Genomic DNA, 15,412 nt, shown 5'->3' on the forward strand with positions numbered 1-15,412 from the left:
AAAGAACAAATATTAAAAGGGACACTTCACTTTTTAACAGCCCACTCAGCCTTGTGATCTGTCCGTTTCTTACAGCTGGCACTATCCTGTCATGGTGGACCAATGCTCCATATTCTCAGCAAGACCCACAAGCCAGAAGCTGAAGGTACATCCTGCTTCGGGAGTTCTCTTTAATTTATGAGCTCCGGAGCGGATCCGCGAGGGGTTTCATGGGGTTTCGCCTGGCAGAGAGGCAACACTCAGCAAAGAAAGTGGAGGAAAGTAGGTCATTTAGCACAGGCGTAACCAGCCAGGCTGCGCTCAGCGGGGATCAGCCACTCGCCGCAGTCGGGATCACAGGCTGGGAGCTGCCGATCGCGGGGCCAAAGGGCTGCCCAAGCACGGGGAGGGCTCCGTGGTGGATGGTGTAATTCTTCTATCCATCTCCTCATCTCTTTGAACAGTGTAAAAGCACAAGCAGCTCAGCTGGCAGGAGGATTCAACACCCCTGATGGCATCTCCCGCATCCTCCAAGCACGGCCAGGATGGTGCAGCACGCTGATAGACTGGCAATTTAAAATAATTACTGTATCTGCCTTGCAGCCTCCTCCTGCCATCTCTTTGAAGAGCCTGTGCAGAGCAGACTATTCTGCAAACTCCTTGTACCACTTTGTGTCGAGATATTTAGGAACCCACAAGCTAACGGGACACAGATAAGGGAAGGGTTTAGCATCTGCCAAAGCCGGCTGGAGCTTCTTCTGAGCCTGGAAATGGGGCTGAGGAACACAAATTGGCCCAGTTTGGGGATTGCTTCCACTCAGCATTATAGCAAATACTGTGACATTTAGCTCAGGATGCATTGCTCATAAATACTTATGGTAATTTTTGTGCACTCACATGGTTTTCCATACTTAAATATTCAGAACTGGCTGCTCTTAAATACTTCCTCTCCTCCTAACAACATCCATCCACGGGTTGCATTTTCACTGTCCCAATATTGAGCCAAGCTTTGCAATTTGCTGGGTCCTTGGAGACAGCTTAGCAAGCTGTGTTACAGATGGGGAAACTGAGGCACAGAATGGGACATGACGTCCCCTGGGTCATGCAGTGGCCTTACTGGCACAGGTGACACTTGAACCTAAGGACTCTGACTTTGAGCCCACACCAGGGGCTCCTCCACGACCAATATGAGGGGATTTGGGGGTGGCTGTGCTAACACTTGGGTTAGAAGGTGGTGCCACTTCCCAGAGCCGAGCTGGCCCAACCTATGCCATGGGAGAAGGATTTCTTCTTATGTTTTATTCTCCGTGCTGAGAGCACAGAGTACGTGGGCTACCTCGGCTCTACCCTGCAAGAAGGGAAGCTCAGAGCAGCGGTGTTGCCTGTGAAAACCACCGAGCAAGAGCTCAAACCTCAAAACACAAGTACCAAGTGCCCCCAATGCCCTTTGCTGCCCCAAGACACTCATAGGAGAGGAGAAGACAAAACAGCAGGAGAAAATAGTGTTACAGTTGATCCCTGGGGGTGGAACAAACAAACTGTTCCTCTGCAAGAAGATTCGAAGCCATCCTGGAGAGTTCTTCCCCGTTCCCTGCCAGAGGTCCTACTAGGAAACATCTCTGGGACATGAGGTTTGGAACCCCACGGAGGATGTGCTACTAGCACCGTCCCTGCCTCTTTGCTTCTCCCTCTTCCAAGAGAGATCGCCAGCTTAAAAAAATACCCATTGTGTGCCCATGAGATTTCCTGAGAGCAGGTTTATGCCCCAGCACCACCCGTTCCCTGTTACCTTCACAGGTGTGGCTGATATCCAAGTTGGTGGAGTGGAGAATGATGGGGAATGTGGGTTTGACCCCGTCTCCAGCCCCTTCCCCTCCACCTGCATTGCTGCTGGAACTTTTCTGGGGTAAATCCCACGGGGGATCCCGTACACACCACGCAGCGTGTCCATCCTTGCTGGTGCCCAACACCGAGACCCATCAGCTCCTCTCAGGAGGTTTCCCCCTCCAGCAGCCCCTGCAAACCAGCTGATGGTGGAGCACAAACTGATTTTTCCACAGTTCAAGCTGTTTCTTTCTTTTCTCACAGAAGGTTTAGAAGTACAGAAAAAAAATACCCAGACGACCAAAAATATAGTTGCCTGTCTTTTTCTTCCCCACCCTCCACAGAACTGCTATCAAAATAACTCCTCAATAATATACATATTTATTTTCTCTTAATTAGTGCCGATATTTACAAAAATTGTGATACTCTGAAGAATAAATTATATACACTCATGATAAACCAGACAGCAAATGCTCATTTGGAATATGTATGTACACAGATCTGTATACCTATATACAACGGTCAGCCTTATTGACTCGGGTGCCCCTCAGCCCGTAGATCCACCCGACCCCCAGGACACCCCCGCGTCGTCAATAAGAGCAGTAACGTCTATACACACTGTGCAATTCGGATACAGCTGGTGTCTAAATTTTTGTCTAGCAAACGCATGGTTAAATGACTTGAAATTCCCACGAGTCCTCCTTTAACAGTCTATAGGCCTCTCTCCATTCCTGGTCCCATTTCTCCCGTAACCATGGAAACAAAAGGTTCAGCTCCAGCATCCTTAGGATGAGTCCTTCTTGGATTTCCTCTTCCTATTGATTCACTCAAATTAGGCACCGCACGCAGGGTTGATCCAATACCCATTTTTTCCCCTTGTGCTTCGGCGTATGACATTGGAGGACAAGAGCGCAGTCTCAAGCAATGAGGGAGCAAGTGCAAATGGATAATTACAGTCTTATAGGCAGCAGAAGAATTTAAAAAATAAAAATATCAAAAAAACCAAACCCCAAAAGACCAACCCCAAGCTCAGGAGAGCCAGGCAGGGCTGGGGAGGGGATGTGGTCCCCATGAGGGTCCACGTGCGTGGATCTTGTGTGGTTACATGATGTCCAGCAGCTCCTACAAGCCAGACCGTTCCCCCCCTGAGGAAAAACATGGATAAAGAATTTCTCTCTCATCACATACAATTGGGCTGGGGGATCTTTTCCCCAGTGCTGTGCTTTCAGGGCTGATTTACACCACTGGAGGCTGGTCCCTCTCCCCCACGATGGGACGTGGCAGGACCGGAGCACCCATTTCTGAGAAGGGGGGATGAAATTTGGGCAGCCAAATACAGTAACATCATGGGGAGACCAAGGCCACGGGGAGACTGAGGTTCACATGGGGGCTGGGGGAGGGCATTGCTTTGGCCAGAGGCAGGACAGTGGCTGGTGCATGGGGGGGACCTTGTCCTTCCTTGGGGCTCCTGGTGGGGGACAGCAGCTGGTCCCCAACAGGAGGGACCGAGGGATGTGCTGGATGCGGAGGAGGTCAAATGCTGCCAGGGGTATGAGGAGGGAGCCACAGTCTTTTTTTGTGCGCAGAATGAAATTGTTTGGGGTTGACTCCTTTCCTCAGCCCTCAGCCCCTTTAACACTACACTGACCAGCTCCCACTGACAGAAGAAACCCCCGGGACGCCCCCATGGATGTAGACCTTGAGATAAACCCACCCCAGCTCCAAAAGTGGGAGATGCTTCTCACCACCAGCTTAGAAGCCAACATGGTTCAAGGGACTTAAAATCCAGCCATTACAAAAAAAAAAAACACATGAAACCCCCCCACCCAGTGCAGCACAGGGCTTGCATCGCAAACAAATCCCTTCAACTTCTGCTTGGCTTTCCCTGCACAGTCACAGAAATGGTCATGATGGGCCTAAACCAGGGATTTGGGATCGAGAGCAGAGATGCTGCAAAGCTGTCAGTTTGCAGAGGGATGCGTGGAGCCAAAGGCCACCAGCCCCTCGGGATGCTCCCACTTCCAAGGCCAGATCCAGATCTCCTTCTTCACTTGGGCCCGTCCCTAACTGTACTGCAAGCTCTGGAAAAACTACAAGACTTTGGCAGCAATTTCAAGGGCTGACCCAGGAATTATCTGATAACAAAGCAAGACCCTTCCTGAAATACCTCCTCCTCCTCTGTCTTTTTCTCTCCTTCTGTGTATTTATGCACAAATATGCCCATATTTATACACCCACGTGCTACACTCTCATAACGCCAATCTAGAGATCCTTTTGTTCATATAGCTCAGTATTCAAATCTGTAGGACTTCGACACAAAACATTGCTGCAGAGATTAGTTTTCCCAGTAAAACACATTGCCCCGTACAGATAGTTTTTTCCTAGCAGCCCTAATCACTTGGTGGTATCCAGCCAGTATATGAGCCTCACCCCATTGCCCTTAGCAGTGATTTTGGAAGGACTGATGGGTTGCTTGCAGGCTTGGGCATGTGGTTGGGTGTTAGAAGACAACCCGCACTGTAATCACCACTTTCCATCTCTCCAAAACCATGGCGCAAAGGATAAAACTAAAATACAGCTGCTGTCTCCTCTGGGTGCCAACCCAGGAGCACCTCCGCAGACCGGAGAGCTTCAGTCCCCCATCCCACCCCTGGAGAGAGGCAAACATCTCCGCAGGAGGAAGAGATGAACCAGACCACCTACGTTAGGTGACCTGATGGAATCTAACATAGATGGTGGGATCCTCCCCTTCCTCAGTCCCTAATTTAGCATCCTCAATCTGAGCCACTTTGCAGCTCATTTTTGCACCCTTTCAGAGTCAAGGGGAGTTTTGGATGTTCAGCATCTCAGCAGAAACAGGCCCAGAGTCTCTCAAACTACATTCCTCAAGAAAAAAAAAAAAAAAAAGAGAATCACAGTCTCCTCCTGAAAAACTGGTTCAAGATCACATCAGTGAGTCAGAAGCAAAGCTAGAAATAGCACTAGAGCTCCGACCTGCAGGCACAAATCCCATTAAAAGCTATAGGGGAACCATTTCTCTGTGCGGGGGAGAAACCTGGACCCTACTGCAGTATGCAGCCTGATGGATCGCTTCCAGCCACAGCCCCTACAGACATTTTTTGCCCTGAAACAAGCATCCAAGCACTTATCTGGGTGTTTTCCCTGTTTACCAAACATGGTGCCAAGGGCAGCCCAGAGACGCTCTCCCTCCACGGCTCATTTTCCCCAGGAACATCTGCCTGGGTGAATGCAAGGGGTGCAGGATCTGTCCTAAGGAAGGGACCGGCTGTGCTGGCCCCTGCCATGGGGACAGATGCCAGCTCATATTGGAGACAACAGGAGGAATGTGACCTCTTGCTCTCTGGCCCTGTTCATCCCTGCGATGCAGCTCTGAGGTTTCCCAAGGCAGCCAGGACCCCCCAGCTTGGTGAGTGGGTTTGGATGTGCCTGATCCTGCTCATGGATCCGCTCTCCCCTCCTGCCTGGCCTCAGAAAGCCCACAGGGACACTGTGCCAAAAACAACACCTCTCCCCAAAAAACCATGATCTTCCTCCTTATTGAACCACAGTGGCATTCACGCTCCCAAGATGTACCCAGTACTTTGGCAAATGCTTCCCCCAAATCATCTGAAGTCCACAGGCATTAAACAACCAGGCACTTTGCAAAGTCTCGTTGAGTGCCAGCATCATCCCAAAACACCCTGCAGCAGCCTCCCCTCGGCCTCGGTGCCTTCCCACACACCAGGGATGGGATTGCCCAGTGCTAGAGGCACCCATGGGTGGACCGGCAGAATCCCAGTGCATCAGGCAGCTTCCCCATGCAAGCTCACATCCCCATGGACCCACGACGAGCCAGATCGATGGAAGCTGGCCGGCCGCCCTGGGAATCACGCCCGAGTCGGTGGCTCACGCCAGCCCCATCCCATTCAATGGGATGAGCTTCAGAAGCAGAGATTTATTGCTTTCAGTTGCGTTGCTTCTTTTTGCGTGTGTTTAAGATGTTAATGGGCTTCAGGGGCTCCCGTTTCAGAGCTGCAGCAGCAGAGAGAGAGGAGAGGGCTCCTAATATAGCACGATGTAATTAAAGACAGGCTGGGGTCCCATGCTGCATGGTGCTGAGCACCTTTAAGACCCAACGCATTGATGCTGCTGGTCCTCTGCACCAAGCAGAAGCCAGGACTCTCGTGCATTAACCATGGACACTTGGTATTAATTATAGCCAGGCCTGAATTAATCAATCAATAAAATAAAAATGAGGAGTGATTCCACCTGGCCAAGGGGAGTCGCATCAGCACGAGAGATGGATCTGGCCCTAAAGCAGCATTTTGAACCATTGCTGTAGAATACGCTAGCACCGTTTATTTTATTGTTATTAGTATGGTTTTCCTCTCTGAGCTCAGGAAGGGTCTGACTGACCTCCCTCGCATGCTCTGCAACGGGGTTCCCTCCTTGTGCCCACACTTCACCACAGCAGTACAGCACTGACTGTGTCCCAGTTCAGCCCAAATTCACCCCAACTCAACAGGCTGCTAAACCCCATCCCACACCCCAGGGAGGCTTTGCTTGACCACGACCTTGGAAGAGGTTTGCATCCCTCTCCCCTGATGTGGCAGAGGAACGGGGCGCCCATCCCCAGGGATTGTCAGCAATGAGGGGAAAACACAAGGGAATCCAGATGGAGATGGGGAAAGCAGATGAGATCCCCCTGGACTGACAGGTCCCACCTATCCCCAAATAACACCGAGGATGAAGAAGAAGAAGAGACAGCCTCAGGGTCTCACCCCTCCTAAAAACCCTGGACGAAGGCAAAGCAAAGGCTCAGAGGCACCAGCTCGGATCCAGCCCGCCCTCAACATGTGCCCTCTCCATCATAAAGGAATAAACCACCAGCCCTGAGGCTCTACATGGTTGAAAAGAAGTTTTCCAGCCCAAAATGCACCCTGCCCTGGTGATCCCATGGGGACTGAGGGGCAGGTCATCCTGCTCCAGCCCATGTCCCACCATCCTGGTGCTCCCAAGCCAGGAAGCCCCCACTGCCCCAGGTGCTCATGTTTGCTGAGGATTCGGCCCTATAGTCGCTCTCTAAATATCTATATACACACACACGATAATTATATGGGAAACGGCTGAAAATTGCTGAACAAACAAGTCAGGAGAGCCAGTACCTGCTATTCCACCTGCTCCTCGTGCCCTCTCTGATCCACGGTGGTTTCTGCTCATGACACCAAGATTAATGACTAATTACTTGCCCCATAATGAGTGCAGGTGTTTAACTTTCAGCTCACCTTCCCTCGCTTGCGTTAGTCGGCTCTTGTGTCTGGATGCTCGGACACTCAGGCTTTGCCTTGTTATCTATCAAACTGCTGTCAGCACATGCCTTCCCCATCCAGTTTTTAAATATAATGGAGATTTTTCAACTCCCATGAATCTCCTTCGAGCCACTGGAGAATCTATAAACACTATAAACATGAATACTGTATAGTCTACTAAGAAAATATATATTTGTGTGTGTATTAAATATTCAGATTCATGCAACAAATATCCATGCAGCTGTACTGTATTACTGGTTAAATTTCACTGCAGTATAAATATATTATAGGCCACAGCATAGTTGCTCCAGTTTTATATATAGATATTAAAAAAGATGCTTCTTCCAACTCATTTTCAATGTGTCAGTGGAGGTGTCTTTGGTGATCCTGGAAATATTGGTAATGGAAGTGTCATCTAAATAAATAAATAAAATCCAAGCGCTTGATTTATTTACTCGTCCCTCCCGATGCCTAGCATAGAAAATTTAAGACTTAATAAATAATGTGCCGTCATACTAATTATCCCTCCCCTGGGCCTCACACTGGCATACTGCAGTGGCTGAAACTATTGCAGCATGCAGCATTTTCAGTTATGAAACATGAGCCTGGGCGATGCGTTCGCACTTGGCATTCCCGGGGCGGAAACCTGAGCCTTCAAGCAGTTCGGACACACGACTGCATCTTCCCTTCATTAAGCTCTGCCTGACCTTTCCCAGCCGTTCCCCATGCCTGGAAGCTGGCGATCACTCAGCTCCATGAGACAGGGACTGGCATTCGTGGTACCCCAGGATGGCCCGGAGCTGCCCCCTGCATCCCCATCCCATTGCTCGAAATGCCCAACCACTCCATATCTTTGGAAACCCACAAGCCTGGGATGGGAGAAGGGAATCAAAATGGTTTGTTGGTTGGGTTTTTTTTGCACGAACGCTTATTCAGTGTGGAAATCAAAGGTTAAAAGTCACTTACACAGCTATTGCTTCCCATGCAGAACCAAATATACACCGTAGAAAATACTGTATTAACTACAATGCAGAGCAGCACTCAATATCTGCAATTGTTCCACTTCAGCTTTAAATACGTTACTAGATTTTAGCGACTAGACATCGGTTAGCATTTTGGTGATATTCACATAGTTTGTGTTAGCTAGGGTGCAATTGGCTGTCTTCAAGTTCTCCTCCCTAAAATCCTCATTGCTATTGTTTACGCCTTCCTGAATCTCCATATAATCAGACTTACTAATAGTAGAGGCACTTCTGCTTTTCTTTAGGTCAGGGGAAGAGGGGATCTTTGGGCAGCTGGTTACTTGCAAATATTGAGCCTGCTCCTCTCCCTCCGTCTCCCGGTGGTAGAAGTAATTGAAGTTAGACACTATGACGGGCACTGGTAAGGCAATCGTTAATACGCCAGCGATGGCACACAAGGAACCCACTATTTTCCCCCCGATGGTCGTGGGGACCATGTCTCCGTAGCCAACAGTCGTCATGGAAACCACGGCCCACCAGAAGGCATCAGGGATGCTCGGGAACTGGGACTCGCTCTCGTCCGCCTCGGCAAAGTAGACGGCGCTGGAGAAGAGGATGACGCCGATGAAGAGGAAAAATATCAAGAGGCCCAGCTCCCGCATGCTGGCCTTGAGAGTCTGCCCCAGGATCTGTAGCCCCTTGGAGTGTCGGGAGAGTTTGAAGATTCTGAAGACCCGCACCAAGCGGATGACTCGAAGGATGGCCAAGGACATGGCTTGCTGGCCTTGCTGACCGTCCTCCGGCTTCTCAGCCAGCTCTGTCCCTAAAGTGATGAAATAGGGAATGATGGCTACGATGTCTATAATGTTCATGATGTTGGTAAAAAATCCAGCCTTGCTGGGGCAGGCGAAAAACCTCACCAAGAACTCGAAGGAGAACCAGATGATGCAAAGTGTCTCCACAATAAAGAAGGGGTCTGTGAAAGAGGTGGACTGCTGGTACCCCATGCTGCTGTTGGAGTAGGGGGGATGGCTCAGCCCACTGCCGTGCATGTCTTCATTCTCATCCCGAAAAATGGGCAATGTTTCCAGGCAAAAGCTGACGATGGAGATCAAAATCACCATGACAGAGACAATAGCTATAATCCTGGCAGGGCCTGAGCTTTCAGGGTACTCAAAGAGCAACCACACTTGTCTCTGAAACTCGTTCTCAGGCAACGGTCTTTCCTCTTCTTTGATGTAGCCTTCATCCTCCCGAAACATCTCCATCGCTTCTTCCCCCAGTTCATAGAAACGAATCTCTTCCGAGAAGATATCTAAGGGCACATTAACCGGCCTCCGCAACCTCCCACCAGACTGGTAATAGTACAAAATCGCATCGAAGCTGGGTCTGTTCCGATCAAAGAAATACTCATTCCGGAGCGGGTCAAAATACCTCATTCTCTTTTTAGGATCCCCTAGTAAGGTCTCTGGAAACTGGGCTAGTGTCTTGAGCTGTGTCTCAAAGCGCAGACCCGAAATATTAATGACCACCCTCTCGCAGCATTCATGGTCGGTCTCAGGGTTATACGTGTCCTGTGGGTGACCGGGAAGAGCTGCAGCTTCATCTGCAGGATCTCCGGTAGCAACTGTCATATTGGGGTTTAAAAGAAATCCTTATGCTAAACTCTTCCCAGTGCCCGGTGGTGGGATCGGATTCAGGGCAGGGCTACTATCCTGCAGAAGGACAGGTACGTAGGTTTGGAAGTGTCTCATGAAAAGGCGAAGGGATGATATAAAAAAAAAAAAAGAGAGAAAATAAAAAAAAAAGGAAAGAAAATCGTCCCTGCTGAGAAAGAGAGAGATGAAATAAAGTTGGGGGGGAGGAGAGCAGCTCCCTTCACTAGCATGTCTATCCCCTTCCTTGAGGGGGTTAATTTGCCTTCTTTGGGACAGAGTTCAAAAACTCCCGTCTAAACCCATTAGGTGGAAGAGAGAAAACACCTGAGGAAGCGTCACCTATTCAAAACCAGTGTGGAAAAACTGGCATTGGCAAACCAGAACTTTTGTTTGGCTAAAAATAAAAATTCTAATTAAAAAAAAAAAAAAAAAAAAGAAGATGAAAGGGAAGGGAAGAGAAAGGAAGGAAGAAAAATAACCCCATCCAGCCCTAAAGTGGAGAGGGGACCCCGCGGGGTGCCAGGGAGAGGCAGACCAGGCTCAGCTCATTTCCAGGCATGCAGCTAAGGGTTAACATTTAACCGTGCAATCTCAGGCAATCTACCCTCCTAAGGGGCTCCGATTTTAAGTGAGAGACCTTCCCAATCCTCTTGCCCTGGCCATAAAGCTGCGAGGCGACATGCTGCCCTCCCTGCCTGCAGCCAACCGGGCAAGCTTTGCGGCTACCCGAATTTGGAGCCGCCGATGCAAGCTGCCCCGCGGACCACTGCAGTCCCCCTCCTCGACCGCTGGTGTCCCGGCTCCTGTCATTCTCTGCAAACCACCATGGCACACAGAAAACAAATCACATTACCTGGAGAAGCCAAATCTTAGTGTCTCTTAGTAACACCGATTATCTGACCCTGGGGAAATCCTAGAGAGAAATACAGGCTTCCAAGATCCCCATAATTTCCTCTCTCTTCAAAGTTAAAAATAATGGTGAGTCATCGTAGAAAAAGGAGAAGGGACATAAAAGGGGTTAGATTCCCAGATGGTGGAAGTCAGGTCTTGTAATGGTTTGGACTGGAGAGAGAGAGAAAGAGAGACAGAGAGACAGAGAGACAGAGTCTTCTCGGTAGCTGTTGCAGATCTGCACTTCAGGGCAGATGAGCGTCTGTCTGATGCCTTCGGTACGACGGTGAAAAGATGCTAAGCTCAGCAAAACCCGGTGTCCCCAGTGTCCTCGGGAGGTGTGGCATCGCCTGGAAAAAACACCAAGAAGGTAGCAAGCTGCTGGGGGCTTAAAAGGAGCATCTGCAAAGCCCCAGCTCCTCCAGGCACCCCCTTTTTTCCTCCCTGCGAGCTGTTTGCCCGCTGCCTGGCCAACCTGCACTGCAACACGAGAGGAGGGCGAGAGCGCGCTAGCGGCAAGGCGGAAAAAACCAGAGCCCCATCTCCCTCCGCTCTCACTCAACGCCACGGCGTGCAGCGGGGCCGGGCTGCCCGTGGGAGCCGGTGCCAGGCGAAGGGGAGGGGGGGCACGACGCAGCAACACCCCCGGTCGCTGAGGCTCTGCAAAGCCGCGGTGCGTTCCCACCGCCGAGCACCCAGGAGCTGGTGGTACCCACTGGGCGCAGCACCCACGCCATCGCGCCGCGTTCCCGGGTGATTCAGGAGGCTCCGGCTTCAGCCGCGAGACTGAACCCCCCCACCGGTCCCTGTCTGTCCCCCCCAAAGGCCACTTGCCCCCTCAGATGGCTCCAAGGAACCCCGAGCATCGTGGGCCCAACCGTGGGACCCACGCGACCTGCATCCGCCCTCCCCATCCTCCCAGAAGCCAACCCCCCGGCCGACCCACCCCCGTGGGAATTCGACTCCGGGGGGGCAAAATTTCTCATGGGGATGTTGAGGCTCTGCTCCCTGGTCAGTGCCGGGTCATCAGCAGCCCTGCTCCTAACGAGCGCTCATTTAGATCACCCTGCATTGCCTCACACCATGGAGGTGCTCAACCCAGAGAGGTCCAACCAACCTCTCATTTTTTCTTTATTATTTTTTTCCCTCCCAAAGGAAAAAAAAAACCACCTCTAACCTCCCTTCTTCAGCTCCAACTCGACTTGTCTACTTTGAGCCAGGATTACAGAACCGGGTAGGGGAGGCAGGTGGAAAATAACCCCGTGGTCCCGATCTCCTCGGCAAAGATTTCAGCCGTCTCCAGGCCATTTATGCCTGTTGGTTCCTCTCCTCATCACCCGAGGTGCAGATGTTGCCGCAGATCCCTCTTTTCTTGGAAATTTCCCTTTCCTGTGCAACCCTCCTCTCCCTTCTTATGCACTAGAAAAAATAGTACAACCCTGACAAGGCTTGCAGCACTCAACCGCTTTGCTTAACCCTTTTCTGCCAGGCCCAGAGGAGAGGAGGTTGCATTTGTCCCAGTTTTTCTCCTTTTCCTGCATTTTCTCCCCACCGCTCACTCCCCAGCAAGTGGCTCAGGAGTTTGGCTGGGTTTGACCTTCCCTGGCTCCTCTGAGCATCATCCTAAAACACCGCCAACACCATCTTTCCGCTGCTGCAAAAAATATCTGGCAGGCACAAACCCCCATTTCACCAAAAATCAACCAATCTTCAATTTTTTCTAAATACAGTTTTTCTCCTGCCTGTAAACTCCGTCCTTCCCTTTCTCCCTTCCCAAAACACCCCTGGTTTGTTTAACAGTACAGAGTTTTACTTTTTTTTTTTTTTTTTAACATGTTTATTTTTATTTGACATGAGGTCTAAGCTCCTTCCCCCAAGTCCGAATCCAAGCGGTGATGCTTGGTGCTTACCGGACATGGTTACAGCATCATCTAAGTTGACATCACACAGCCCAACACTCAGTTTCTCCTACTTTCTCCCCATCACATGCTTCCTGGCAAACACACATCCCCCCTTCCAAGCATCTTTGGGGTTAATTCATGCAAATTTCAGGGGGAAGGGGGGGGGGGAGCATGGATTTGGTGAAGAAGAAGATTTGCCCAGAGACCCTCAATTTTCTCCCTGCCTGCACAGACCGCTGCAGGCAGGAGCCGTGCCTGTATTTCGGAGGGGTGAGATTTGGGGTTGCACGCCTCGAGGACAAGGTCGTGTTTGCGACTAAAACAGGAATCCCTCCATTTGCACAGTTTATGGCCAGGCTGTATTTAAGCAGGGGAGCAGCGGGAGGGGGGGGTGAGGGGGAAAGGATGCAAGGGGGGGTGGAAGAGAAAAAGGCACCAACTTACAATTGGCTCTGCAGTCAGGCATGCGGCGAATGCACAAGCAGCCGCTCTGCTCTGCGCCGCTGCCGGCACCTCTCACCTACGGCCCCCCAAACTCGTACCCCAGGAGTCAACCTCGGAAGGCAGCAGAGCTTCTCCATGAATATTCATAAGATTAATATGAGCGTCTTCTCCCCCCCCGCCTCCCTCCTCCCAAGCCAGAGACCTAGATTTCAACCACTGGGAAATAATCATATCCCTGGATACGTGATGCTGCTTTACCATGCGGCTCTGATCCATACCATATTCTTGGTAATAGCTTGGATCTGCTCCGGGAGATCTGGGGGGTGGAGAACCACCAGCTCCGAGCAGCTTTGGGGAAGGAGATGGGGCAGGATCGGACTCACAGGGACCACACTGCTCTGCTCTTGGCTGAGCTGAGGATGTAAAACGCAATAATTTTATGTCACTTTGCATTTACAGACATTCCTTTGCATGGAGGCATCTCCCACCCCCAAAGGAAGGACAAGACCAAGCTCTTACAAACTTGGCATGGAAGACCTACGGATCAACCCCTGCCCTGGGACATGAGGGACTGCTCTGCCATTATCCCATGGCCCCAAGGAGAACACCTGGGCAGCAACAAGTCCTGCAAGGCACCCAACAAACTCTGCTCTGGAGGAGGCGATGGAAAATATTTCTGTTCCCATACACAGCGGTCAGATTGGCAAGGAGCTGCCGGTGCTGCCAGCAATTGCCCCAGGAACAACAACCCGAGGTGGGATGGGAGGGCATGGACCACCCTGAATACCCAAGAATGCCCAGCCAGGCAGGGGGATGTGGGGACATGTAGGGCTAAATCACATTATTTTAGCTCCCCGAGGTGCCAGGAGCAGCGGGTGGCACAGAGCCAGAGACTGGGTGCAGCACCAGGGAGTGCAGGGGGGACGCTGTCACCCACTGCTCCTCCCAACACCCCTCCCAATCTTGAAACAAAAAGCCCCAGCCAGATCCCAATATTGAAAATGAATTTCTCACCCTATGACAAAATTGGGAATCCTTCGCTCCCTGCCACAAATGGCCTTTGTACCACGGGTTTTCTTACTGCATGCGTCCAACTGGGCATGAGGCTGCTCTGGATAAGGGGTTTTTAATGTCATCTGCATCATTTTAGCCTTTTCTGAAGGCAGATCTGCCATAGCAGGGTAGGTTGAATTCAGAAAATGCTACACCCGAGGCTAATCCTTATGCAATATGCAGAAACTGAGGCCGGGCAGAGAACAGTTCAAATGAAGCTGAATTTCTAACTCGTTATTCCTGCTGCCGCCTTGCGAAGGTTTTGCAAAACCGGGGGGATTTTTCATATAAACAGCACCAGCTCTTTACAAAGAGCCAAAATCCCATCTCTAGCAAATCAGGGGAATTTCTGTGAATTGAGTGACACTCTCCTGATTTACTATCCTAATTGTGGAGCTATTATTATAGTCTGTGTGTGTGCACTTGCCTCCCTCAGCCACGCTGACAGCTCCAGACGTAACCCAGCCTTTCAGAGAACTAGATGAGCTGATGCACTGCACCCACTTGTCTGTTTTACAGAGATTTAACCAGCCGATGTCTTTGCATCAATATTATCATTAAAAAATAAGTCTCTTCTGGATTATTTCTTTTATCCAAATGGACTTTATAGGTACCCAAACTAGAAACCCTACCCCATCTGTGTGCGTGGCCCTGGGAAAGTCACTTGGCATAAGGATGTCCCAGGGACCCAGCAACCCGGTGTCCAGGACCCATCAGGAAGCAGATGAGCTCCCCTTGCTTTGCCACCTTTCTTCCCAGGGAGGCCCCCAAATGGCTTTTCAGACCCTCTGTTTGTGGGCTTGCAGCCAACCATGCAAACAAAATGCAAAAATGTGCACTTTTTCCCCCATTTCCCCCCCCTGTATCCTGCTGGCAGGGGGTTTGGGAGACGCTCTGTGATGTGGTGCTGGGGGGGGCATGGATGAAGCCCACAGGGCAGGGTGTCCCCCGGAGTGGCCTCATCCAGAACAGCAGAACTCAAGCCCTAGAGTCACAGTGCAAAGCACCACCCATGCCTGGCCTCACGCCACATCACCTGGGACGGGCACCAGTGTTACCATCCTCACTCATCCTGCACAGCCTTGGATGATGGCATCTCCCCGTGGTGTCCCTCCCGGGGACTCCATGCCACCTTCTGCAAAGCCAGAGGGACTTTTGAGAGTTGGAGTGGACACCAGCAGCCATGACAAGAGGAAGAGCCAAGCTGGACTAAGGCTTGACCGTGGTGCCAAGAAGAGTGGGCTTGCACGGGGCAGGGTGTTGAGCCCCCATCTCCACCCGTGCCACGGCTTGTCAGCTGAAATGGGTTGACATAACTGGGCCCTGTGTCATTCAAGGAGCTGTGAAAGCGAGTTCCCAGGGCTGTGAGTCACCCTCCGGGGAAAGCATCC

General features: G+C 50.9%; 1 protein-coding gene across 2 annotated transcripts; it reads right to left on the bottom strand.

Annotated features, from left to right (window-relative positions):
* Nucleotides 1-2,165: 2,165 nt before the first annotated feature.
* On the bottom strand, nt 2,166-11,947 carry KCNA2 (potassium voltage-gated channel subfamily A member 2). Of its 2 annotated transcripts, XM_074850338.1 has the most exons (3): nt 11,801-11,947; nt 10,586-10,973; nt 2,166-9,789 (listed from the first exon to the last, which is right to left on the bottom strand). In XM_074850338.1, the coding sequence occupies exon 3, from the start codon at nt 9,706-9,708 to the stop codon at nt 8,209-8,211; it is 1,500 nt and encodes a 499-aa protein (XP_074706439.1). In that variant the 5' UTR covers nt 9,709-9,789; nt 10,586-10,973; nt 11,801-11,947; the 3' UTR covers nt 2,166-8,208. The 2 variants fall into 2 exon arrangements, with proteins under 2 accessions (XP_074706439.1, XP_074706440.1); XM_074850339.1 differs by lacking the exon at nt 11,801-11,947 and having other exon boundaries at nt 10,586-11,103.
* Between the last annotated feature and the right edge of the window lie 3,465 nt (nt 11,948-15,412).

Source organism: Strix aluco, chromosome 25 (genome assembly GCF_031877795.1).
Source record: "Strix aluco isolate bStrAlu1 chromosome 25, bStrAlu1.hap1, whole genome shotgun sequence".
In the NCBI taxonomy this organism is placed as follows: domain Eukaryota; kingdom Metazoa; phylum Chordata; class Aves; order Strigiformes; family Strigidae; genus Strix; species Strix aluco.